The sequence below is a fragment of the Phaethon aethereus genome, assembly GCF_964289735.1.
Source record: "Phaethon aethereus genome assembly, chromosome: 5".
Classification (NCBI taxonomy): domain Eukaryota; kingdom Metazoa; phylum Chordata; class Aves; order Phaethontiformes; family Phaethontidae; genus Phaethon; species Phaethon aethereus.
The window spans coordinates 25,908,419-25,935,563 of record NC_138579.1 but is presented as its reverse complement, the minus strand read 5'-3'; the positions used below and the strand labels follow the sequence as shown (position 1 = coordinate 25,935,563).

General features: G+C 42.5%; 1 protein-coding gene across 1 annotated transcript; it reads right to left on the bottom strand.

Annotated features, from left to right (window-relative positions):
- Positions 1-1,968: 1,968 nt before the first annotated feature.
- On the bottom strand, positions 1,969-27,145 carry POMT2 (protein O-mannosyltransferase 2; the record flags this gene model as incomplete). Its single annotated transcript, XM_082000432.1, has 21 exons — positions 1,969-2,074; positions 2,656-2,770; positions 3,384-3,524; positions 5,401-5,506; positions 5,722-5,781; positions 5,992-6,063; positions 7,220-7,296; positions 8,956-9,047; positions 10,713-10,864; positions 11,646-11,724; positions 13,339-13,408; positions 14,307-14,373; positions 16,439-16,548; positions 17,631-17,713; positions 18,690-18,796; positions 21,396-21,555; positions 23,193-23,301; positions 24,152-24,260; positions 25,428-25,532; positions 26,364-26,448; positions 26,910-27,145. The coding sequence occupies 21 exons, from the start codon at positions 27,143-27,145 to the stop codon at positions 1,969-1,971; spliced, it is 2,241 nt and encodes a 746-aa protein (XP_081856558.1).

The window sequence follows — 27,145 nt, the reverse complement described above, 5'->3', positions numbered from 1 at the left end:
CACTGTCTGCCTGCCATGTTGCCAATAGTTAACAATTTGCAGCTGCTGTCAGATCAAGCAGGATCTGAAGAAGTTTGCAGCCTTCCCCCTCATCCTTCTTGCCTATATATCACCTCTGTGAACCCCTGGCTCATGCAGGTGGGACCACCTCCTGCAATAGCATGTGGAAAAGCATCACCAAACCCAGTAGCTAATTAGCACAATGAGTTCCCACCATGTATTACCAGCAGGTGATTAACTCAAACCCTTTAGAATCAAAGGCATAGGTCCATACCATGGAATTAGTGTCTACAGGAGTCAACTTCTGGAGAGAGATGTGACACACCAAGCCAGAGCCTTACAATAGCAAGCAGCTGCCTTACTGAACAATGCTATGGATCTCTACTAAACAGGAATGAAAGCAAGTCTGACTGGAGTCTCAATCTCCCACACAGAACAAATACGCTAAGACAGCCCTTCTGTGTGGTAGGAAATACATTAGAATTCAAAGTTTGTTAAGAGAAATGAATGCACAATTCATGCTTAAAGATGGACACACTCACCTGCTGCTCTCCCTGTACCTGTAATTTTGATGCAAGGCTGAGAAGCAGAGCAAGAACTCTGAAACAAAAGGCTTCAGTTCCTTGAAACATACACAGGAGTTCTGCAAATGTTACTTCTCGAGACAGGAACGAAGCTGGGGCCTAAGTGGCATTCATGTTGTATGCTACAAGGTAGCAATCTTGAACTGTGACAAGAAATTTAAATTGGGTGAAGAGTAGGAAATGGAATAAAAGGAACATTTACAAAAATAGACCTAACACAGGAGAAAGGCACCTGATAAATAGCATTCCACTTTCTTGGAAGGGGTGGATTCAACATCCGATGGCTCTTGACACTTAGCAGACAAAGGATTTTTGCCTGGCCTCTTATTTTCTTCAATACAGTAATTTGATGGTCAGCCCTCTATGAGAGGGAACTTGCTGGAATAAAGTGCACAGATACCGTGGCACTGACAGCCAGTTTTGCAGATGCCACATTCATTAAGATGAAGCCTTCCCCTAAAAGCACACAGGTACTGGCACTGGAATAGCTGGGATCAAAACATGAATGACAGCTGCCTGTAAAATTCCCAGCTATCATTTCAGTCTCTAGTATATGGCCAAGAAGCCAGTCTTCACAGCATACTGAGACAGAAAATAAATCGCCTGCTATTGCAAAGAAGCTACAAAGTGCTGAGCTGGAACAGTCTGTCTCTGAGCACAGGCTTGCTAGGTGACTCTTATAAATGATTAAAGGTGACCAGAAAGCAAGGCAGTATACAGGGATAAACAATCTCCACCTCCTCCGTCTGCAGAGGGCCTGGGAGACAGGCAAGGCACAGTGGCTCAGGAGATTTCGAGCAGACACCTTTCAGTTAAATTCTAAAAATTCAGGGTCAAAACAAAAAAAAAACACAGCCAGCCACGGGCAGGGTAGAATGGAGGTCCCCAGATACTTACATGAAGCTTTCAAAAGCCTTGCCATAAGAAAGGTTGTTAATCATGATAAAAGTCCTAATGTCTCAGATGCTGTCTGGCTCTCAAACTGCAATGATGCTTATATTACCAGAAGGAAGACACACACACACACACACACGAACATTCAACTGCACAGAGCCTCCAACTTGTACTGGTCTGACTGCTGAAATGCCACTGCTGTTTGACTGATACATATTGCTCAAAAGAATTGAGATTTAAGCAGCCAGTTGTCCAGTAATATAACCTAAGGATTCAGGACATGAGTCTTTTTAAGAGAACCTTCTCATGGTCGTCCTCTGCATCTTCCAATGCAGGCAGTGCAAACAAATGCCAAAGCAACAGGACTACTATATCCAGAGTTCTCCAGAGGGGGCATTTTACAGCCACACATCTCCAAAGCACCAGTCAGCCTGACATGCAGCAGATCTCATGGTTGTCATCCGCTGTTCCCAGGCTCCCTTTGCTGGCTCTAGAACTCCCAGGAGTCCATCCACCGGAGCCCTGCCATGGGGCTGCTAGGGTCAGAGGCCATGGGTCCTATCATCCCATAGGACAGAGGATGGAAGAGGTAGAAGCTGTGGAAAGAAATCAAATGCCCATCAAGGACTGCAGTTTTCTGTCTCAAGAACATGACAGCAGATTAGTCCATACAGATGTCTCACAGGACCTTTGTTTTTGGGCTGCTCTAAGCTTCACTAGGGACCTTCTAATCTCTGCTGAACACAATATATACATAGTACACAGTTTTATCACAGGTGGTATTTTCTCTTAGAAACCAACAGCTTGGAGAAAAAGCCAGCTGAGAAAACCTACAGCAAAGAAGAATTTGCCTGTATTTGAGGGATGTGGCACCATCTGACATGGGGACTAGAATCAGAAACCACTGAGCTGTGGGTTTGGAGAAGAGTGTTCACACTGAGTGCTGGGATAAAAGAAAGATTCTCTGCAATGGAAAGATGTTTTATAATGCATTACTGGGACACAGATGATGAATCTAATAAAATTTGAGGTTTTAGGATTGGGCTTGATGATGTCTGACAGGTTCAGCAGAGAAGAGAGGCAGGGACAAAGGCTAAGGATAGTTAGCAGGCACTAAGGTTACCATTGAAAGAGTGACTGTCACACATTCAGGAAAAGCTCAGCTTTCAGCACTGACCTGTACATGATGAGCAGAACCAGTGCCAGGAATCCCCCTCCATACACTTTTCTAGCTGTAGTGCTGGGTGACAGGAACCCAGCACAGAACTTCAGTAGTGTGTCCCAGGTGATTCCTAGGAGAAGGAAGAGGTAGAAGTCAGGAGCAATGCAGAGGCCAAAGAACAGAGCTTGCTACGTTCAGCCACAACTGGGCTGACAAAGCTCTGTTAACACCAGAAAACCTGGTCAATTTTAAAATTCGGTTACCTTGGTAACCTTCAGAACTACAGGGATTACTTTGTACCAGCAGAAGGTTCTTTTTTCCTACCTTTCCCTTTGAATAAATGCAAAAGCGACCTGGGCCCCAACATGCTGAGTTGGTACAAAATCACAGGAAAAACTACCAAGATTGAATTATAAACAGACATGACAGAAAAGTGGGGGCAGCAAACAAAGGGAAAGAACTTGTATAAAAGCATATGTACGAACAGTCACACAGCAGAGAATAGGAAGCACATCTCTAAATTTAAATGCCCTAAGCACTAGACATGACTGCCTTTTCAGGGTGGTAACAAAAAAATGACAATTTGTCACTGCAACTTGCTTTGTGAAAAACATTTTGAATTAGTCAATGTTTTCAAGCACTTGGCACAAGAAGTGGAAAACCTATAAAAAAAATAAATATACTGTTTAGTCTGAAAACATCCCATTTAACAGAATTGCCTTCTCCCAGATCCTGGTATTTACCTGTCAACATGCTGGAAAAAAGCATGGCAGGGAAGTAGTGGTGAAAGTAGAGAACTCGGCCCATCATAAAAAAAGGGAGGTAATGAAGGAGCCAGCCCAGCATGATCTGCCCTCCACCATGTAGCACAACTCTGGACAGTTCTGGAACACAAATAAACAGACGTCAGCAGAGAAAAACTCAACTACAGTTCCTATTTGCAAGCCTTATCACAGTAAGTAAACTCAACAGGAATGATCTTTGCAGGAAGTCATGTACTGGTCTGAAATTGGTCCAAGCTTCTGGAACATCATAGCTGCATTCTTTATAAACATACAAACACTTTCAGGAGAACAGTTATCAGAAAAGATATACAAAGGCATAAGTCTCAAGGGACTGGCAGGAGGCTGACCATGCTCTTTGTTAAGAACAAACCTGCAGTTTCTCAGGATGTACATCAGACTAATTACATCATTCCAGTTTCTGATGTTTTTTATTCTCTCTGCAATGAGACTACCAGCCATTGAGATGATCACTTTGCCAGGCTTTCCTGGAAAGAAATGATGCCTAGCTTTCAGAGCCCGGGGAAGGGACTGAGAGCTCTGGTGTCTGCATGCAGCCTAACCAATAACTGATTGTGTAACTGTACAGTTTCACATCACATTTTAGAATTCACTTCCCACAAAGAGATCTACAAAATGAAGCAACCATTGATTTAAACTGGAACGGTCAAAGTATGACTTATTAGGGTTTGTGAAAAGCTCTACAACCTTGGAATTGGACAGAATAAAGGATCACTGCATGTCTTGCTTTTGTCATTTGCTTTTCATAAGTATCAGGAAACATTTCTCATTTCAAAACACCATGCACAGTACAGCAGTACAGAGCACAGGCAGAGCTTGAGAGCAGGGCATTGATCCAACTGGTCTGTCTCCCATACAGCCAATACAGGTAGCTTCTTGCAGTATTTTTGTTGAAGATCTGTCCTGTTCACTATTAAACTATTTGAGATATGAAGCTCCCACTCTTTCCCTTGTGGGCATTGCTCAGTAAACCTAAGCTGAGTGCTTTCCCACCCCTGGCACACCAAGTCCTGCCACCCATACACTTTTAAGGTGCCTGCAAAAGGCATTTGTGAAAAGAAAGTCTATTATCAGTAACCTATGTGGGGTAAGTATCTCTACTAGAAATAAATCTTGGAAGCCTGCAAAGCAGAACAAGCTAAAAACAATGGGACCAGTAGATCTCTGTATCAGGAAGGCTTCCCTGACATGTTTTATCATCTTCTCCTACTGATATGTCCAGATCAAATACAGTCTTTCCAACAGATAATGCACCTAGTCATTTCTGAGCTGCAGTAATCAAAGTGACAGCAATTGTGGCCAACATCTGGACGCTTGAGCAGTTCATAAGCAACTCCCATGCTAGGCTGGGTGATCACTTGCAGAGCAGAGCTACTGACTAATCCAAACCCTTGTCCGCTGCAAGAAAACAAGGCAGCAAAAGCCTGCTGAGACTCCTATCTTTGGATGACCTTAAGATGCCAGCTTATACCCAGTCCAGCTCTGTACTCTCCAGCAAAGGAACTGTAAGACATTTGAGGAGCCACTGATCACATCTCCTGCCTGTGAGTCACCTTCAGAGCTCTTCTCTTTGGCTAAATAGGTGTCTCGGGGCCCTTGCTGACTTGTGGCTTTCCCATCGAGTCTTACAGGCTTAGGAAATTTGGAAACTCATCAGGAATGGTCTGCCATGCAAAAAGTGATATTTATTCATCAAAGTGATTATTTCTAGTATGGAACCCTTTGTTAACAGTCACATCATTCAGTGCTACACTTTCAAAGCAATATATAGCTTAGTGTTTTGTACATACAGCTGCCTTGAGTGCATTTTGTTCAACCCCCACGGTTGCAATGCAATATTAAAAAAAGAAAATCTTTTGTTATACAGGAGTCCCAAGATGAGCTTTCCTGTATCAGGAAACCGGCATGTTACAATAGGGATTCTATAGTGCGGGAGGGATAGGAAGACTGACCTCACCTTTGAGTTCAGGTATCAGCTGGACACCTCTCTTCAGGGTCACTGCAGTGGAAACTGCTATCAGAAGATATAACCCAATAGTGACCAGATTTAGCCACCAAATCACCTACCCAGGGGAAAAAAGAAAGATTTGTGACTTTAGGCTGGAAATAGGAATGCACATGTGAGAGGAAATGAAAAGCTACACACAAGCATACGAGTACAACGAGAGAGACAGTCCAAAAGAAAGAGGAGGAAAAGAATCAATGTCACTGGCAGAAGCAAGAGTAAGCTAAAATTTGCTATAAAGACATTGGTTTGGAACCTCCCGCTCCAACTTACCGGGTTTCCCAGCAAATAAACCCGATAATCAGTCTCATTGACACCAGAAAAACGCAGGCCCTGAGGAAACAGAAGGGAGTAAAATGGGTTTGAATCAATCCAGTTTGTATTTTGCACAGTGTCACAGGTGAGACAAATTCCCATCCACACGGCCCAGGTGCCACAAAATAAAGCTGATATCATCTTCAATGCAATTAAGAGGTGCTATGCTTCAAGAAGCACAGCAAAAAGCACTTGAAAACAGAAAGGAAGGTTGATTGATCAGTATACCTGGTAGTTGATGGGCCAGTGCCAAGGTTTGGATGTAACTTCATTGTCCTTTGGTTTAAGGCCACTGTTTCCCTATGGATAAGTCAAGATAAAATTTAAACGAGCAGGAAGTTACGCTGCAAAGCCCACTGAGAAATGTCTGGGTACACAAACATACACAAATACTTCCTGAGTAAGGGCTGTTTTCTGACTACATAAACACATCATCTTCCAGAGATGGCCACAATGAGGACAATGAATGTTTTAGTATTACTGTGCAAGTGAAAGTGTTCTTTGGCTACCACTAGAGGCAGTATTCTCTTATATCTCTTCAACAGCTTTTCTGTCACTGAGGATACATGTTGCATAAGCAAGACCTTTTCGACAGGTTTCCCTCCACTCTGAAATAAAAGCCTCAAAGACTATTTCCATGGAAACTCATGCAGATGCTTCCTTATCTGAGACAGCATTATGACTGGTTGCCATGGAAATGCTTAGCATTAATAATAATTTGCTCGACTACCTTCTTTCTTTTTAGAATTTGAGAAGAGCTTTACAAACAGTAGCAAAATAAACCTTAGACTCCTTTCTCAAAATAGTAACTTCTCATTCTTCAGATGAAGGATTGAGGAGCTGGAAGCAGAAGGGCTGTGGCCAAGAGCACAAAAACCAATCATGTGGAAAGATTGCAAGAGTAGTTCACCTTGAAAATATTATAATCCAGTTTTTTTTTTTTTTTAATATTCAGGGATAAATAGGGTAAAGCAGAAAACACAGCACCTCTATGAACTTAAAAAAAGTTTTCCATTTTCAATCCAAACATTTATTGTTCTTTTAAGTGTCTGTTTAGCCAGTTTTCCTGACTCTGACCACAGTAATATCCTCCTGCCTCACAAATATTAATTGAACTTTGAAACCTTCCAGTAGGGTAGGGAAAATTTCCAACTCGTCTTTACAGAACCAAATTTCAGCAGTGGAGGGATTACCTAATTGGGCTGTAGCTAGATCACACCAACAGCAGAGCTAGGCATCAAGCACAAGGCTTCCAAACTTTCAGAAGATTTAGTTGCAAGACCACGCCTTTTTCTAAGTATTTAGAATTATATTAATACATAAATTCAGGTAGGTTGCTGGGGCATGTAAATTGTGCCCTAGCTTGCAGACATCACACATCTCAGAATACGCTATTTCTTTTTGATGCAAAAGAAAGGGAGATGAAAATTATAATCGGGAATTAATCATATCCTACCCGGATCATAACCATGTGGGATTCTAGCAGAATTTCTGCAAAAGAGGGCTTCAAAACGTCCAGGCTGATATTGGGCACTTTAGAAAAAGAGAGAAAAACAGATGAGAAGTCTGTATGGTTTACTTTTATTTGCCTCTTTCCTAATAAACTAAACTCTCTCTTCCTGTTACAAATCTGCTTCTAGCACCTCTTTTAATTCCCTACGCAACTCATTCATATTCTAAACAGAGGCTTGCAGTCAAAAGTATCCCCCAGTGAATTTCACAACTGATGTACTCCTAGATTTCCTCCTTTACTTCCAGGAGCAAGAGAAATAGATAAAAGTCCATGAAATAAACAGGTTTATATTTCTAGCTGAAACTACAGACATCTTGTTCATAGGCTGCTGTTTAACTGTGCTGGTTTTGGCTGAGACAAATTAATTTTCTTCATAGTAGCTAGTATGGGGCTATGTTTTGGATTTAGTATGAGAATAATGTTAACACACAGATGTTTTGGTTGTTGCTATGTAGCTCTTACACTAGTCAAGGACTTTTCAGCTTCTCATGCTCTGCCAGCAAGAACCTGGGAGGGAGCAGAGCTAGGACAGCTAACCCAAACTGGCCAAAGGGGTATTCCATACCATATGATGTCATGCTCAGCATATAAAGCCAGGGGAATAAGGACGAATGGGGGGGATGTTCGCAGTTATAGCATTTGTCTTCCCAAGTAACAGTTACGTGTGATGGAGCCCTGTTTTCCTGGAGCTGGCTGAACACCTGCCTGCTGATGGGAAATGGTGAATGAATTCCTTGTTTTGTTTTGCTTGCCTGTGTGGCTTTTGCTTTCCCTATTAAACTGTCTTTATCTCAACCCACAAGTTTTCTCACTTTTACCCCTCTGATTCTCTCCCTCAACCCACCAAGGGGAGTGAGCGAGTGGCTGTCTGGGGCTGAGTTGCCGGCTGGGGTTAAAGCACGACAATGAGCCATGACTGTGGGAATGTAAAATGCATGACAACAGAAGAGGAAATTCTACCAAGTCAACAGCCCAGGATTCCTCTCCTTTGGTTTGCATACAGTCACTCTGAAAGGCTGAAGAACACTAGTTTTTTTAATAACTCAAAACTCAGCCTAAGTCACCTGCAATTCATGGGATGAAAATTGTATCAAATAATTCAGGCTAAATGAGGCTGTGACACATATCTAGCTCCTGAATGAGGCTGCAAGGCCCATCTGTCATTACTGGCAAACTTAGTTCTCTGTCACACACCTCTTCATTTCTTGATGGTACTGCAAAGTCATTATTTAGCCCCCAGTAAGAGAAAGAAAAAAATATGCCAGAACAGGGTGGATCCTAGCTTTTAAAAAAAAAAATCATTAAAGTATATACAACACACCCATATTGATGACAATAATTCCCAAATAAATGAACAATGTTAAAAACAGCCTGTACTGCAGTGCCTATTAAAACTTCACACTTTTGTTACCTATGAAGATCTCAAAATCTTTAAAAACATCTTTATACTTCCACTACACCTAAAGCATTATCACCAGCTTACAGTACAAACGGTCAAGTAGAAAAAGACCATGCATCTCTGAACAACTGGCCCAAGTTCAGCAAGTTCATGCTTGAGTTGGGAAATAACACACAAATTCCAAACATTGAATGGCAGTTCTTGCCATCTGATAGCTCATCCCTTCCTTTAACAACACACCAAGATACACTCTCAAAAGAAACAGAAATAAAGTACTTACACTTAGGATTAATATGATCTTCAAAGTTCCATAGGGAATTGGGAGTCTCCTTCAGGTATGGTGTGCAGGTGACTTCCACTTGTTCCCAACCCCTGAGGAACAACAGAACGTTTTTTTTTTCTCCATTTAGCTTCATAGTTCCCCACAACACCTACCATACCACTCAATGCCAGCAGCTGCATTCTTACACACTTACCTCCTCTAAGCACCATGTAGAGACTGAAACAGATTTGCAAGGCAGCCAACATCAAAATTCTCCTGAATATTTGAACCACATTTCTAACTTTGGGCATCTAAACTGAAAAAACTAGGTCCATAGATAAGCAGTGGGATTTCTGAAGATGACGCACATTGACAACTAGAAACTACTTCGAATCAACCCTAAAGTCTCTCCAGAAGAAAATCACCATCGTTAATTTGAGTCAATCCATGCCTACAGCAACTGTATTACAGAAACAAAAGAATGACTTCAGAGGATCTCAACAACTGTCCATTTAGTCTGTCACCCTATTTCTAGAAGGTCACATCAAACACTTTGGGAGAAAGTGCATCAAACCCTGTAGTAATGTGACAGATTAATAAGGAATTTTCTATCAATCATCATTTAGCAGACTTAACTCCACTAATTAATTAAAATAATTAATTAATCGCCACTTAATTCTCTGAAGGACAGTGATTACTCTCCTTTAAATTTGTAAAAAAATCATATCAAAATCCAATATACTCTAATCATCCTTATTTGCAGTTAACAAGTATTTCTTCCCCCTCAGCTCTTAATGTCATCAATATTTTGTGGCAATAACTTCCATTCACAGGGTAAGTTTGTGCTGGGGGCGAGGGGGAATACAGATCCTTTCCTGAACATTGTTGACAGAGGCAATGATTTATTTTTTTTAAAACCAATCACATTATTTACCCATGAGCCCAGCTGTATTGGTAAAGTCTAAATAGTACTTGCATGCCTGACCAGGCAGTCACCAGACGTATCTGCCAGTGCTCACTATGATTCAGCATCCACAGGATTCCTCAGAAACCCTTTTACCGTAACACAGTGAAACCTAAGCTAGCAGTAATGGAGGCTGCTCTGGAAAGAGAAGCAATATGACCACACAGCCTGCTGCTTCAGGATCCATGTTAGCATCCCACACAGTACAGCTTTGCAGATACAGCAGCTTGCTTGGCATTAGTCTGGATGTCTCTGAATATACTGCATTTTAATGATTAATACATATAATCCAAGGACATATTAAATCACAACCCCTGCTAACAGCAGTTTGTTACTGTTGCACTCGTTTCAGATGCTGCATGCAAAAATGGGAGAAGGTCTTCCAACCACAGAAGAAATTAATACCAGTAAAAAGAAGTTTGGAGGATTACGGTATGGAACAGCATGAACTGTCACAGTTTCTAGCAATTTTTGTGAATACCAAGGATAAAATGGGCCTTGAAGAACATGTCTGTCATCCCCTCCTGTATTTGCCAGATGACATGATCTACATCCATGCCACTCTTGAATCTCTTAGTACAGGATATTATTTTTCAGAGCTATATACCTTTGCTGTAACAGACTGCATAACCCTAACCCAGATCTTCCTCTCTGGTTATATTTTTAGTACCTGCTAGTTACTTTTTTATTCTTTTAAAGATAAAGAAATGGAGGAAATGTGGTTATTGCTTAGTTTAAAAGTACCATTGAGCAAAGGAACATGTCAGCTCAAGGCCTTGCAGGGGTTGGAGGGGGATTACAAGCTATTTACCATTTTGGCAGAGTCTTTCCAGAAGAGCCCAATATACACCCTGTGACCACATGGGTTAGCCGGACCTGACTCCGAAGGACTTTGATGAGCTTCCCAGCCTTTCTGCCCACCACTTCAATCCGCCAGAAATCATTGGAGTCTCCTGTTCCATTCTATCATGCAAACATACCATAGGTGGAAAAAAACCCACACACAACAAAAAAACAAACACATCACAAAGAACCTCCCCACAAAAAAACCCAAACCAACAACTAGAAGACATACAGGATTGAAGCATTGCAAATAGGAACTTATGAAACTCTAATGGTGGCAAAGCTAAACAAAGGACCCCAGGCTACCCTCGCTCAGACTTCACAGAAGAGATTCCCCATCAGGAAAAGATGACTCTAGACATGAGTAACAACTCACAAACACATTTTTATGTTGCCAACCTTAAATTTTTTTTGCTTCCAATTTATACTTGACTGTTACATTTTAAACAGGGGTAACTTGGCTGCTTCACAAAAGGGGTTTAGGCAACAGCCCCTTGCATTTGGAAATTCAGCCTGCAAAGCAGATTGCATTTTTGTGATTCAGAATTCTGTTATCATTCTGTCAAAAAAAAGGTGCTTGTCTATGTGACAAGGCCAAATACATAAAATAATACTTGTCAGAGCAACTTCAAGGTTGCTCAGTTTGGAATTTCTGGAATTGAACGCTGCCAAAGCTAGACTGGCAGTAAAAGCTTAAGTTATTTTCTTGTCTGTGTTCACATTAAATAGACCTTAAATATGAGATAAGCCATTTCATACTCAATCAGTTTTTCCTCCAGTATGGTAGATGCACATCTATCACCTTGGCTAACAAACTAAAAAAGCAAGAATAAATCCCCTTGCCTTGGTATGAACTCTCCCCAAAAGAAGGAGCTTTTGTTTTATCTTGCCATTCACTTACTATTCCATAGCCAGTGACCTGAAAATGCTTCCTTGTCAGGGGGGCCTCGTGCTGGTGACTGTGAAGATTTCTAGAAGTTCTGAAATTAAATTAAAAAGTCAAACATTGTTTTGTTTTTACGCCTCAGTCAATTAGTGATAAGAACACTGGTGTGAGCCATGCAGAGAGCTACCAGCGCTTTGGCCACTGCATCCAAGCCGAGCGCCGGGCAGGACTGCAGCCTTAACAGAGATGGGGCCACGGAGTGAAACCGCCTCGTCCCACCATGCGACTCTGAGCTTACACCACACCAGGCGGCGCTGGAAAAGGATTAACATGAATAAATCCCATCCTCAGGCTACAGTCCACCACCTCCGAGGGGAAAAGCCGTTGGTTTTGGCTTGTTTGGTTTTGGTTTTTTTGTTTGTGGGGTTTTTTTTAAATGAAGAGTAAAGGTGTGGCTAACAGTCCTGCTCCCGCAGGAAGCAAAGCCAGCTCCTGACCTCTCTTGATGACCCTTTTTGAGTTTGAGGGGAAAGATTGTACCATTTAGTCAGGCGCGGGGGGGGGGGGGGGGTGTGTGTGCCAAATCAGTGGCCCCCAATAGCACCAGCTGTACATGCTGCAGACAAACAGCCTCCCGCCCTAGCCGGGCCTGCTCACTGGGGCAACCAGAAAAACCTGGCCATGTCCTGGTCAGTCCTTAATAAAACCGTCGAGTCAAAGCAGCACGGCCCAGCCGCCCCTCGCCCGCCCCTCTCGCCCCGGCACGGAAATCCTCCGCCCGGCCCGGCCGCGGCTGGTGCGCCAGGAGACGAGCGCCCCCTGCCGGCTCTTTGCCGCAGCACCGCAGTTTTACCTCCCGCTCCAGAGCGCAAGGCAAGCCCCCGGCGGTATTGCCACATCAAGACTTTGTAACCTTCGTCATCACGTACTTGGTAGTAAAAACCCCCAAATTCAAGGATTTTTTTAATTTTAATAACTAAAATAAAATAAAAAAATCTTAAAAAAAATTTGTAAATCTAAGCAAATGATATGTGGACACACAATATTGAATGCAATATGACATGATTTCCAGGCTCACAAGTTTAGAGCTTAAGAAATCAAAGCTGCGACAGCACAGAGCACCATGGCACAGTGACGTTAGACTAGATGAACATTAAATATCAAGTCACTAGGGTTCCCCTGCTTCCTCTCAGGTATTCGCTAGAGAGAGGGAAGGCACCAGCCGACATTTTCATTAAAAGTATTTCACTGCTGTGATGTCAGCGCTCTTGAGAACTTCAGTGGGTGGATACTGGCTATGCACATAGAAACAGGACACTTGCAGTACAAAAAGCCCCCCACTATTTGCTTAGAAAACTAAAAGAGTAGGGACAAGCAACAGAACGAGGGTTTTGAAGTTGCTTCTCTGCAGAAGAGCTACGCTTAATACTGTACTTCACACAGCTACACAAATCCCTCTGCTGCTTAGGTAGGTATTTCTGATTAAGTTAAGTCGTTCTGTTAAAGTTTCCCATTTAACAGACACACTTCAAAACATAAACCATAGAAGAAAAACTCCACAAAATCCGCACTGGAAATGCAGACATACAGACACCTCTGTCACACAGCCCGCTTGTGCTGGCCTAACCATGTAGTCTCCAGCAGGACACATCTCCCACCAATTCTATTCAATCACTCCATCTCCTTGAATCCCAGAAATCATCCTTACTCTTTATGTTCCAGACGAATAATATCTCCATGCCTCACAAACTCCACAGGGCTCGAGGGGTCTGACAGATCTGCTGAAGGAAGGCAAACTAATCATACCAATGCACTGACAAACGTATCAGCATCTTAGAAAGTTTCTTGGCAATGTGCATGCCTCAAGCAGACAATACGAGGCAAACTAATTTGTGTCAACTCTCAGGCTGGTGTAAACCACTGATCTAGTTCAAGGATCAGACCTGAGGGCTACTCCCAAGGACATGGCCCCAAGCAGCACATACTGTCCTTAAATAAAGAGGATGCCTGGTCAGGCTAACCAGACACCAAAACTTTTTTTTTTTTAAATTTCAGGAACTATAAAATTACTCTTCCAACACTGATTATAATTTTGTTATACCTAGATTATTTGCATTTTTTGTTGTTTAGGCAGTTCTTGTTAATTCTTATATACGCATGCTGCAGGGGAAGAAAGGAAACTCTGCCAGACCAAACATGTCTCAGCTACCCTATATGATATTCTAAAACAACAGATGTATGTATAAACCATGGATCTTCATGCTCAGTACTCTATCTTGTCCCAAGGAAACATCCACGCAAATCAGCTGAACACAATGTGTAAATATGTACCAGGACCCAACTTCTCCTGCACTCACAGTCACAATAACAGATTCCACAAAAGACTGAGTTCAGATTATTAATTCCTCTCTGTTATTTGCAGCCCTACCTAGATGCAAAGTTGACAATGCAACCTTCAGCTGAGAAAAATTTATTTACTTCAGCTGTACCATCTGGAGAAAAACGAAAAACACAGTAGACACAAACAGCATTAATCAAGATGGTGCCAGATTCCCCTTGTTCTTCCTCCTCTCATCCTCATATCCATGAAGGATGCTTTGCCCTGGAGGGAACTCAGCATATTTAAGTGAAAACTGAAGCAGCAGTTATAAAAGACACTTCACTGGTATTTGTTACCTGTATCAGAATCATGCTTCTTTATAATCCACAGGTTATTCAAATCTTTATGTAAGTAGGCAGTGACCTGAAAACACAGGATAAATTATTTTATCAAACAAGAAAAAAGATGCCGATAGCAGACACCAACAACATGGAAGCCCTGGGATGACTGTTACGGTAGTGCTCCCTAGAAAGTCAGTTACTGGCCCCTCCTTAACCCAGCTCATACCTTTTATTCAATGTATAGCCCATACGCTCAGGAGCACTACACCTAACGGCAGTTCACATGCATCATGAGTAACAGCCTCCAACCATACAGCCTGACCTCCTCTCACCCTACTTCAGAGGCTCCTTCTACAACAACAGGATATCCACACCTGAACTTTTTGAATCATCACTGACCTGTACCAGAACCAGGAGATGGAAACAGCACCAGCTTTAGACAAGCATCACTGGTAGAAATTTATGACAACAAGGCTGCCTGTGACAACCGTAATACTTCTGCCACAAGATCCAGACAAGGTAAGGAGGATTCAGGGATCAACTGTTAAAGCCGCACATGCTACCCAGCTAATCCTTACGGGCCTGTTCAGACTCACACAGAGTAACCGCTCCTACCATGGGCAGGGGAGACTATTTGTCCCCAGGGTGATGCTCCTGAGGGCAACCTTCGTGAGCAGCGTGAGGAACTGGGCCCACTTTGCTCATTCCCCTTTTCCAGCATCAGCAAGCCCTGCTCTGTGGGACCCTAGACCAGTCCCAGACCTGTGCCTCCCACCCAGGTGGGAGCAGATGGCTCAGTGGGTGGGTGGGAAGGCGAGCATACAGGAGTGTCTGAGGGTGGGGAAAAAGGGTGAGCTGGAGGTGGAACCTCACACCCTGATGTTATATCATCAGGAGAGGAGGGAAGGGAGGTGGCAGAGAGATCACTGCCTCCATCTTTTCCTCCCTAAATCTCCTCCAAGTTCTAAATTCCCTTCCCCTCTCCACAGCCCCCACTGTCCCAGACCCCTACCCTTGTCCTACCTCCAGGGTAGGAAGCACAGGGCGGGGGGAATCTCTACCCTTTCCCACTTACCCTCAAGGAAACTCCCATCAGCATTCTCTCCAAATCCCCTTTCCCTGCTTCTAGTGTCATAAAATATGCTCTGCACTTGAATTTTGCCTATCCTTGAACCAGTTTTGGTATGACATCTTTATCTACAGTAATAAACATCAATGTCACACAAGAATATTAGAATTTTTGGTTGGGAAGAACAGCAGGAAAAGAAAATTGAGACAAAGTTTCATTTCTGAAAACTTCTTCCTCACCACAGAGGCTGAATGGAGTTAAAAAACACTTGTTTTTCTCTGACAACTTTCTTCCGAGGAGCTCAGAGCAATTTTTAGATGCTAAAATGCAAACTGCAAAATACATCTTGGGAAAGCTGCAGAAGCTGCAAAAATTTGTGAAGCTTGATGATGATGGACAAAAATAAGAAATTCACTTAATTTTTGTACTATTTAATTAGCAATAGTTACATGATTTCTAATTTTTACTTTGATTTATTGCTTAATCATTTAATCAGAAACCCTTAGAGAGTTCAGGTAGTTTAATTATAACTAGCTTACAAATGTAGAGATATCTAATTTAATAAGCAAAGCCTTACAAATTCTTTGGTGACAGATGAGGAAAACGAGGCACAAAAGGAGACTAATTCTGTAAGGTCACAGAGGCCAGTGGCAGTAGTGAAGACAACACACACACAGCAGCCCTATTCTGTTGCTTTTAAAACACAGAAATGAAACCTGTAAGATAGAGTAATATATTTGTTTTAAACGTAAGTTTTACAGCCTTCCTTAAGGTAATAACAGCACTTTCGTTATGGAAGACTATTTTTAAAGTCCTTTCGGCCTCTATCTATGGAGGGTGGTCTTGCTACTACAATGAAGCCTTGTTACTGTAAGCCACCTCTCTGGTGCAACGTGGTAGGCTCTCTTCAAGGATCCTTTTCACTCAGACTTCCAAGCCAAGTGCGCAGCTGTGGCACTGAGAGGATAACAGATGCTGAGTAAATTCATAGCTCCTGTCACAACAGCACCTAACGCTAAGTGCGAAGGGAGCGAGTCGATGGTTGTAGTCAGAGGCAGTACTACTGCAGTACACTAACCTGCTGCTGGCGAGCCCCAATGCCCTCCGGGTAGAGGTGCCAGTGGGAGTGAAGGTATCCCCCTGCCATCCGAAGATTCTTCATTGTGACCACAGACCCGTACGCCAAGTCTACATGGGAAGAAAGGAGGAAAAAAGGCGTAAGGCGGCTTTCCTATAAATATCTCCCCCAGCTAGACTGCAGTGCTCCAATTAGGCGTTCTCCTGCTTTGCTTTGATGCAAGCTCATGTCCTGCTTGACGTGTTACTCCACACAGCTCACTGCAAGCTTATCTTCCATCCCCAACCACAATTCAGTAAAACTGTTACATAACATTTGGCTGAAACACTTAAAATACTCCCACCTATGTTTAACATAAACACAAGTGCTGGTTCTTTTGTACATAATTTCAATAATGACAGGTTTGAGATAGCTTTCTATAAGAGTATATGGTCAAATTAAAACACAACCAAGTTTGAAAAGCATGTGACTACTTTGAAGCACTCCACCGCCCAACCCCTACAGCAACACAAGAGGGAAGGGAGGCAAGCTCAGCTATCAGGTAGTGGAGCCAATAGCCTGGCTGCAGACACCTACTTTCATAACCTCCCAAGACAAGTGGGGGAACACAGTCTTGGAGAATGGACCTGATACTCTCCCAGTTGCAGCTCTGGAGCAGGGAACAGAGAAAAGCTGAAGTAATCAGAAAGCTAAACTGTATCAAAGGCTCAGTAGTCCCTAGCCAACCTGAGGACTAGGGAATGACCACAGTGCCATCTTTCCCCTAAATTCATACGCACACTTGAATACAACACAGCTGAACCAGGGGCACGCTGTGTCACAAAGGAGTCGATATGGAAACAAATCCCACATCTGAACACCTACAAACCTAAGATGAACAGGACAAATCTCTTTTTCTTGTTTCAAGCAACATAAAGGCCAAAAAACACAGATGCATGCACACAAAATTATCAAATCCTTAAAAATGGCATCTTTCCCTCTAGAAGGAATATGATGAAACAGCTAATGACCTTGCACTAAACATGGTGTTATTTTTCAGCTTTTTTCTTTTCTGTCAAGAATAAAACTGCACAGAGGAACAGCATGGATCTGACCATGACCATGAAGGCGTAATCTGCACTGTCCTGCCCTGACTCACAGGAGATACCCATGTACGTTGACAACAAAGTGGTTTATTCCTTTGGACACTCACGCTCTGGAACGGAGACATTATGAAGATTGTTCCCAATCAGCTGGGACTGAAATGCTGAACTGAAGAAACCATCCCCAGGACCACTACAAAAGAGAGCAAAGAACATGAGAATTCGAAGTCTGGCAAAACAGGCATACAAAGCTCTATCATGCATTACCAAACTGTTTTTACAGAAGGAAAAAGATAAAACCAGACATAGCATCAGGAGAATAATGACTGCAGTTCCCTTAGAAGCACAGACCTCTAATGTTGTGAATCATAGCAGGTACAGTCTTGCAGGAAATTGTCCAGAGCTGCAAGGACTTGAGGTGACAAAAATGTACTCACTGACACTGCACAAAGCACCATCAACTATTTTTGGAGGTGTTCTTATGACAAATAAACTGACCCACTGTCAGGTTAGATATAACAAAGACTTCCTCTGTGGCTCCTTAAGTCTCATTTCTGCTAAAAGGGTAGTAGTAAAACCAGTTGACTTAAACTGAAAAACAGCAGCTTTCATTCTTTTTTTTTTTTAATGGTGAAATGCTTATTCACCTCATCTCTTAATGTTGGCATATGGAAAAACATTACTTGGCCATTTTAGTAGCTGTTGTGCTCTTTCCACATAAAAAACATCCCTTAGTTGCAAGCATTTAGAGAAGTCTTCCCTTTGGGCACGCTCAGGATTTTTTTTATTTGTTTGTTTAATCACAGCCAAAACATTTTTCAGGAATGCGATGCCTTTTCTTTTTTTTTTAATTACAAAAACAAAAATAAAAAGAATGGCATTGAGACATTTTCAGGTCCAGGAAAGAGAGGAGGAAGAAAAAGGAGAGAGAGAGAGTCCAGTTAGGATACTTGTTTGGCATTTCAGAAAGTCTTAAGCTCAAACTCAATTTCACTGCCAGCTTGACCAGAGCCTTTCTCTAAAAACAATTCAGGAGTCTGGGAAGACTCCTGAAACAAAGACACAGCTTGTGGCTATGCTTCTGACACTGAAAATGGAGAAATCCATAATTAACAGCCTTTAATTCAAAGCAAAGTGATTCTTCTTCTGGAGAAAACATTATTAAATACCTTTTATTTAATACTGTAAAATGAACAGCAAACATAGCCGTGTAGAGGGCAAGTGGGAGCAGGATGAGGCAGAGCACACGAGCCAGTAAATGCTTCCCAAACATGACCTGTAACAAACACAACCTGGATCAAACAGTGCAGCTGCAGGAACAACTCCACGCTATCTCACAGGTCTCTCAGAAATGGTCCTGTGGCAGAAGCCTACCATGCAAGCAAGCCCAGCGGAGTGCAAAATTACCTCAAAAAGGCCTAAGGAGCAGTAAAAGCTTAGGCGGACCTTGTGCATCTCCAAAAGCTGGAGCTGGGTACCTTGAAATTTCAGGGTCTTGGCAGGAAGACAAAAACAGAGAATAGAAGGGTTTAACTTTCAAAAATGTTAGGCATGCCTAACTTTGGCAAAGGAGGTTGGGCAGCTCCCATTGACAATACTTCGAAAATAAGAACCTCAACTTGTTTATCACAGTGGTACACATCTTGATACAAAATCACAACAAGGAGATAGCTTCCAGAATAGTAACTGTCCAAGCTAAGCAAAAGAAAATGAAAACATGAGGGCACAACCTACTAGATACAATTCTCCTAACAAGTATCCCTATGTAAATATGACTGCAACAAGGACTTCTTGGGGACCTAGATATGCTGCATTCACAGAAAACAGCTCACTTAGCAAGGATGCTCTTGCACTGCAACTTCTGTTGCTGGTCCTCAGCCAGAAGTGCAGAAGAGTCAGCAGCAAAATTTGCGAGTGTCTCTACGTGCCTCAACACAAAAGCAGAGCATTTTACTTAAATCCCTTGGAAAAGTGGTTTGCACATAAATGCCCAAGATGCAATTGCATAATCACATCCTACTGACATTGCTGGTAGTAGAGTAAGCAATCTAAATAACAGGGTGGGCAATAACAGCTGTGAGAAAAGAAAACACCTTAAATGGCAAAAATTGTTTGCACATCTAACTTCAAAGCAGACAAAGGCAGATGTACTTGCTATCTTCCATATTTATTTTACATGTTACCTATCATACAATCGTTAAGCTAATCACCCTCCATCGCTTAATAACAGATCCAAAGATTTCAGAAATAATGGAAAAAGAGCTGAACACATTACAAAACTAAGAACTTCCTGAAGTCGACAAAGGAAACAGTTGCCTAGCTCAAGTACTTGAGCATAACACTTAAAAACCACTGGGCACTTGGAAAAATACTGATTGATGGTACATAACCAAATTTATTCAGCAGAGAGGCATACGAACTCATCTCCAGGTCCCTGCTCAAAATGACCACAATATGCTTCAATCTTTGTGAAAAGGTTTTCTTTATCTACAGACTTCAATGAAAAGTCAAAAAAGAAAATGTACATGAAGGACAGCATCAGGCAAACCAGAATATTGGACCAATATGAGCTGAGAATTCTAGAAATGAAATTAGTCCCAAAAACCTTGCATGTAAGTCATGAGTAGTTTCCTAACAAAAGCAGAAATAAGTTATTCAGGCTTTCACGGGTTTAATCCTCACTTCCCCTCCCCCCCCCCCCCCAAGCACCAAGGTTGCCAAATAGTTAGTTATTCAGAAAGCATCTACCTTCTGGACTAAGTTTCTTTACATATTCTAACACTCAGGGGCATGCTGCCTTTGCTGCCAGCAGCACAAATGAAATGACTGTGCAGCCATCTGCTGGCAGAAACCTTAGACATGATGGATTTGTTCCATTTCAAGTGCAATTAACTGACTTTGCACAAGAAGTACTTCTCCAGAGCTTGAACATTGCATCTTTGCAGCCCGTATTGATTCACATTAATCATAGAAAACAAATCACACAGCAGGAATAGAAAAAGTCCCCCAAAATCCTCACTGTTTATGAGAGAAACAGGAGAAAAACAGTAAGTGAAAGGTATAGAATTTTGGAGCTTCAGAAGAGGCCGAGACAAGAGGATAACTGAACACCTTTTAAAAGATGTGCTTGAAGAATTTGTTTTCCTGCTGGTTGCAAGACAGCAAATGGTACGTGAAGGTATTTCTCCAAGTGTTAGTCCCCAAATATAAAAATGCAATATATTAGAACAGGGCACCCAAACACACTAGCAAATTTCTTGGAGCTTATAAGAACTAAACGTGTGTGAAATCAAGCAGGCTATGGTTGCCTTCATCCTCAGGTCTGGCTACAGAGACTGCAAGTTGCAGAGCATGCCTATGTCTCATGATGGACTATAGCACGCTACTTCTATGTGGCCTGTGCCCCCATACTCTCATAAGGCAGAGCCTGAGCTTGCACTGCTTATGCAAACTTGGTGCTGCAAGACATGCCTGTCTGCCAGGTGGCATGTACTCCTCAGAAGGTCATGTAACAGTGTTGGACAACATCTTGCTTTGGGCCATTGTACAGCCATTTCTAAAGAGCATTTTTAACCTAGACTGAAATAAAATTCATCCAACTGGAAAGGTAATGGTTTCTCTCAAGAAAAAAAACCCAAACTTTTTGCTGTGCTCTTTTGACATTGTATCCCACCGACCTATGTGGGTTTTTTTTTAAACATATGGCAATAGTTTTGCCATTATAACCTTCATCTGTAATCATCATCATCCACCTCAGATGCCCCCTTTTGCTGGAGACAGAGTATCACTGTTCAGATAGTTCCACGGTTGTCAATAACTAGGAGAATTACAAAGGCAAAAGAAACCCTTAATGTAAAGAAGTTTTTAACACTCACCAGCGACAGACTGAGGTTCCCCAGCAAGTCCCATAGGTCATAGATTGTGTTCAGGCCAACCAAGAAGACTACAAAAAGGCCAACAAACTTTACCCCCATTGCTCCAGCAAGGTTCACGCCAGTCAGACTCAGCCAGAACCACCAGGAGGCAGAAAATGGCCTGCAGGACAGAGCGAGCAGGTCAATAAATAAATGATGGCTACTTGAATGAGCATTTGTGATCAGGAAAACAAACAGCAAATTGGCTACCCCACAAAATTACATTCCATCTTCTTCTCAGGAGCCCATGAGGAATAGAAAGACAATTTTTTCACTAATTTTAGATTGATGCAAGGATACCCCTTATACAGGCTTCAGAAGGGCCCAACACGTAAGCCTGAGCAGCCCTAGATTCTCCCTTTAAGAAGAGGAACATAGGTATAAGCTAAAACACTAGTGTGAAGAAGTCTGATACATGGAAGGTCTGAAAATAGAAACAGGACTTTTGCTCCATAAAATGCAAACTTACACCTCTCAGAAAGCTAGGGACATGGGGGAGAACAGGAGAAAAAGAACAGCTACTTTTCCTAAAGCAGAAAGACCATAGTGAAAAACATCTACCTAACGCACAAACAAAAGCTGCAGCAAAAAGCAAACAAATTACAAATTAAATTAAAACTGAACCACAGAGAAGAGGTGAGAAAAAATGACAGCAGAATTTAAAACCCATTTCCTATTGACTCCTGATGCCTTGACACTTGTATTTTGTCTAGACAAAATCCCCATGACCTGCTAAGCGATACAATAGCTACAGCTGGCTTTTATTTTGCATAAAATCAAGTAGTCTGAAAACAGGACTGGCTCTAAGACATGACAAATAAGTTCATGTCAAAGCACTGTAACTTAGTGCTTGCACTCCCTGGGGTGTGTGTTGTAGATGAGAATGGCCTTGCATGGCCCCACATGACGCTGCAGGCTGCATTTTAGCCAGGTGTGCTGCAGTCACACCAAGACTGGTGTGATGGGTGCTAGTACATTTCATGAAACAAAAATTGCTCATATATAACACAGCATTCTAAGCTTTTAGTCTTTGAATTCTGGATGCATTGTGCTATACTACTCTGTACAGGCCAGCCACAAAGAAGCCTTTTGACATCTCCAAATAGCTATAAATCACCATCCCTCTCTGAATGAGCTTACAGCAAATATCCTGAGCAACTTAGCTGCTTTATTCAGAAACATCCTGGCTATATTTCTCTCAAATTTTTGGTACCAATTTCTCTAAACCTAACAAATTACACTATTTACCTCAGCTAGCAGGATTTTCTAAGTACTTATAGGATTAGAGTCACAGCCAGCCTGAAGACAAAGTGACTGGTTCAAGATAACAAATTAATATTTTTGCCATTAAGGAGCAAAGCCTTTAACAGGCTCCAACCACCCTTCATTCCTCCTTCTTTGACCTACAATGCCCTATACTAGCTTTCTTTCCTGTCAAGTTTTAAAAAGTTTTAACCTTCGTTTTCAAGATTTGCAGTTCCATAAACACTATTTCTGCTGAAATTTCCTTTCATGCTAAAATAATCTATTTAAGTATCTCCTGGTTTACCCCAGCCACAATACTTCCTCCCTAGTTTCACAAACCCTCATACTAAAAATTTCTCTGCCCTACCATGAGCCATTTTCACTTCCAAATTTCCTGAAACAATCTAATCTCAGCCATTCAGCCAGACTACCAAGTGCCAGGCATGTTCTAGTACTTTATCTGTGTGAAAGTCAAGTACCTATAGTTTAACAGAATTATCATCTTTACCTTACCTATCCGCACAGCTGTTACATTTCACCATGCTCAGAACAGCTCCCATGAGGAAGAACATCAGAATGGGGTCCAGCAGAATATATTGGGACAAAGTAATACAGCCCGTATCTGCAAACAGATGCACAACAATGTCAAAAAGGCTTGCGGTTCCAAAGTGAACCTGAGATTGCAGGAAGCCAGTTTCCTCAGTGTAGTCAAGACAAGGGGAACAAGGTAACTTTTAGAAACAGAAGCAGATCAGAACATTTCAACTTCTCATTGGGTAACAAATGAAAAAAAAACCACCTCACAAAAACCAGGTAGTACAAAAGTATCTGTGAAACATCATTTGGGAGGTGCTGCTAACATATTCAGATGGAGAGCATTATAGACAGCAGTGATCTACCTACTAAGGCACCAGCATGGATGCTACAGGAGAAGTCATCTTTCAGGTGTTACCTATGAAAAATGAAGATGACTTGGATATTTTAAGTCTCCAAGCCTCAATATCTGTGTGTTGTTACAAAACCCTAATTTGGGTAACTCCATTTGCAATATTAATTTCTCCACTTGGCTCAATTCAACAAGGAACTTATTAATTTCTTACTGTGAATTCTTCCACAGTAATGCAGTAGGCTGTTAATACCTCTAAATTCATATGGGAGATACCAATATTTCACTACTGGGCAAAATCATTCTTGACCATTCATCTTATAAAAATTCTTAAAATTGAGATGAAATGTAGTCCAACGTTGTGGTTATGCACGTAACAGAAGTGCCTATGAACTAAACAAGACTGTAAAATTCTCAAGAAGGCCACCAATTAAAAAGCCTCACGTATATAAAGCAGAATTACTTTGCTTTTGAGAACCTCTCTCATTAACCCAAATATCTCCTGGGTAGGTAACACATGATAATCCAGAGATTAAATTCTCTGAACAATTAACCTGCTCAATTTTGCTGTAGCAGGAGCACCTACCAAAAATAAGGATGAAAGCTGTGAGTAAGGCTGCTGGCAGTGATTTTGACAGTTCCAACACTGTGAGGTAGGCGAAGGGAACCAGGCAGGAGCCAAGGAATGCACAGAACTGCAGAAAAAGAACATCATGGGAGAAGTTATAACCCTCCCCAAGGTGAACATGCACCCACACCCTTTCCCTTCCTTCGTCTTCCACACCTACCAACAACAGGAGGTGTTGCAGTAGCTGAACTGACTCACTAAGAACATCAGACAAAAGCCAAATGAACAAAGATATTGTTCAGAAGAGGGACAGCTTCTTACTCTGTTCTATCTCTAGAAGTGTCAGTAACAACAGTCGGTCATTCTCTTGCTAGACTACATCAGAAGTTCATAAAAAGATATGTGAAGTAGGTGCACTACACATCCACCATACTCAACTTATTTTAGCAAAATACTAGATTATGAAATCTAAGAACAAAATACACCTGTACCTTACATCTTTAGCAGACCAGTATCACCTCCACTACCCAAATGAGACTGAGGATAGTTGGAGGAAGAACAGAAATTAAAAAAAAAAAGCAAGCAGCATTACAGTAAAATATGTTCTCTTCAATGCCTGGTTCTACCACTTCTCCCATCTCTGGCTCAGGGAAATCAAGAACCATGAATTGCTGGAGATCAGGAAAGTAAACAAAGAAAACATGCCTTCCCAGTTTTTATCCTTCTTTCTAGGCTTTAGCAATTGGTCATTCTTTCTTTTTTTGGCTCGTGTAATCTGCTGTCAGTTTTACAGCTCTTGGTCTTCCTAGACCAGGGTTTCAGATAGAATACTACTCTGAATAGTAATTTCCGCCCCCCAGCCCGCTCCATGAGCTTACTCATCTCAGTGTCACTGGTGGTGACAAATTGCAGGTGGCAGTAGATGATCCTGGCTTTTTGACGTCCTTGGCTCTCCAGCTGAGCAGCCAGGCACAACGGAGTGAGCAGAAGCCCAAGCTCAGCAACGTTCCCTTTGCAGAAGAGGCAAGATACCTGTCCCACTCAGGAGTGTAGTCCCACTAATTAGCAGCAAGGGTTAGTCTCAATAATCATCTTACTTTCTTACCTCGCCTCTCACAGCAAGACAGTAAGACTTACTCACAGTACAAGCACTAACACTTTTCTAAGGAGCTTAAAGACAAGGCACAAGGCTAAGAGACCTCTGATCTGATCCAGAAGAGCTGTTCTTATGGCATAACTGTACTGAAATGCACAGGAGAGCTAACCAGCTTGATACTAGCCTGTAGAGCCTTACCCCTCTCATCCCCACGTAGTTGTGCTGCTCATATCTGTCCCCTGGCTTTTGGAAAGGAAATGTACCATCATATCCACTAAGGTAACCAGCAAGTCCAATCAGCATCTGAAGAGGAAAGATGAAAAAGCTAGTCAGAGAAATGGCATTGGAGGAAGGAGTATCAAAGCCAGCGGCAGGTAAGATTTTTATAGAAGCCAAGTCTGACCCAGAGGATAACTACTTAATTCAGACACATCATCCAAACAAGAGTTTATGTGCAGAAGTCATATGCATACATATTGCCCTTTTTCTAAAGGAAAAATCAGAAGGGATCAAAAGGACTTTGGCTGCTGACTATAAGAACTGCAAGCTCAAAAGAAATACCAGGTGTGGATTTTAGCAGACAGAATTCTGTCTCTCTACATTCTCCCATAGCTCCCTACTTCTATAGCTTAAGGAGACCTAAAGGAAGATAATCTTTCTGAATTAAGTTCTATTCTAATCGTTTCTGTGGCAGGAGTGCACCATCATCAACACTGCACACTGCTGCTAGAACAAGTTCTTTGATTACAGAATAGCAAGTCAAGGCTTTCAGGGTCCTTTGTGGCAGGAGTCTCATTTACACACAAGCTATCAAGAACTGTTTGGTTCCTTTGAACTGTAGGCTTCTTTCAAATATGCCCTCCAAACCATGTAAGTGCCATGTTCATTTTTTAACGTCAAGTCTGTCAAACACCCAACATGCAATACTGTTTTGTTTTCCCATATTCAAAACATTTTCATAAAGAAGAAAAGATGCAAGTTGAGACTCTGGACAGAGAATGCAAATTACCATGATGCCAACAACAGTTAGGAAAGGTACTGGTTTTCATCACATCCTTCAGCCAAAAGGACGGGGAAGACTTTTGCTGGCCCACTCCTGTGGCTTTTAAAACATGTAACAGAAGAGCAGTTTACCTTCCCCAAAGGGGGGTGGACATCAAAGAAGAAAGTTCGATTAATGTAATAACTTCCCATCTTCCCAAAATGAGTTTCATCCCAACTGGAAGAAAAAAAAAACAACACACCAAATAACCTGCTATAATGCTGAAGACAGTAAAAAAATCCAGGAAGGTCTTTCTACTCATGCTTTTCATCACACAGAGGGTTAGTGCCATACACTCTGTATGAGACAATGCATTAAATTCACTGGGACATCATGGAGAGTAATTCAGCCATTCTAGGCAGGGTCTTTTTTAAAGGGTTTGATATCAGCACTCCAAATCCTCTACTCTGCCCTTCTGATTCCCGGTTGAGCTTAAAGATGTCAAAAAAAATTCAGCCTGCAACCCACGGATCCCCAAAACCGCTCCTCTCCAACGGGCCGGGCGCGGGGAGGGAAGCCGGCTGTTCCCGGGGCGCCGCCGGGAGGAGGCGGACACCCACCCACCACTAGAGGCTCGGGCCAGGCCCGCCGCCCCCCGGGCAGTGCCCCGCCGGAGGGGCACAGGCCCCGGCCCGTACCAGACGTGCGGCGGCTCCGGCAGGCGGTGGAAGCGGGAAGCGAAGCTGAGCAGGGTGACGAGGACCAGCGCCGCCGGGCGAGCCGGAGCGGGAGGGGCGGCGGGGCGCGCAGGCCGCCCCGGCAACCGACGGGACTCCCGCTGCCGCAGAGGGCCGCCGCGCGGGCCCGGCTCGGCCTGGCCGCCCCCCGCCGCCGGCATCCGCGGTGCTCCAGCGCCGGGGCGGGCGCAGCGCAT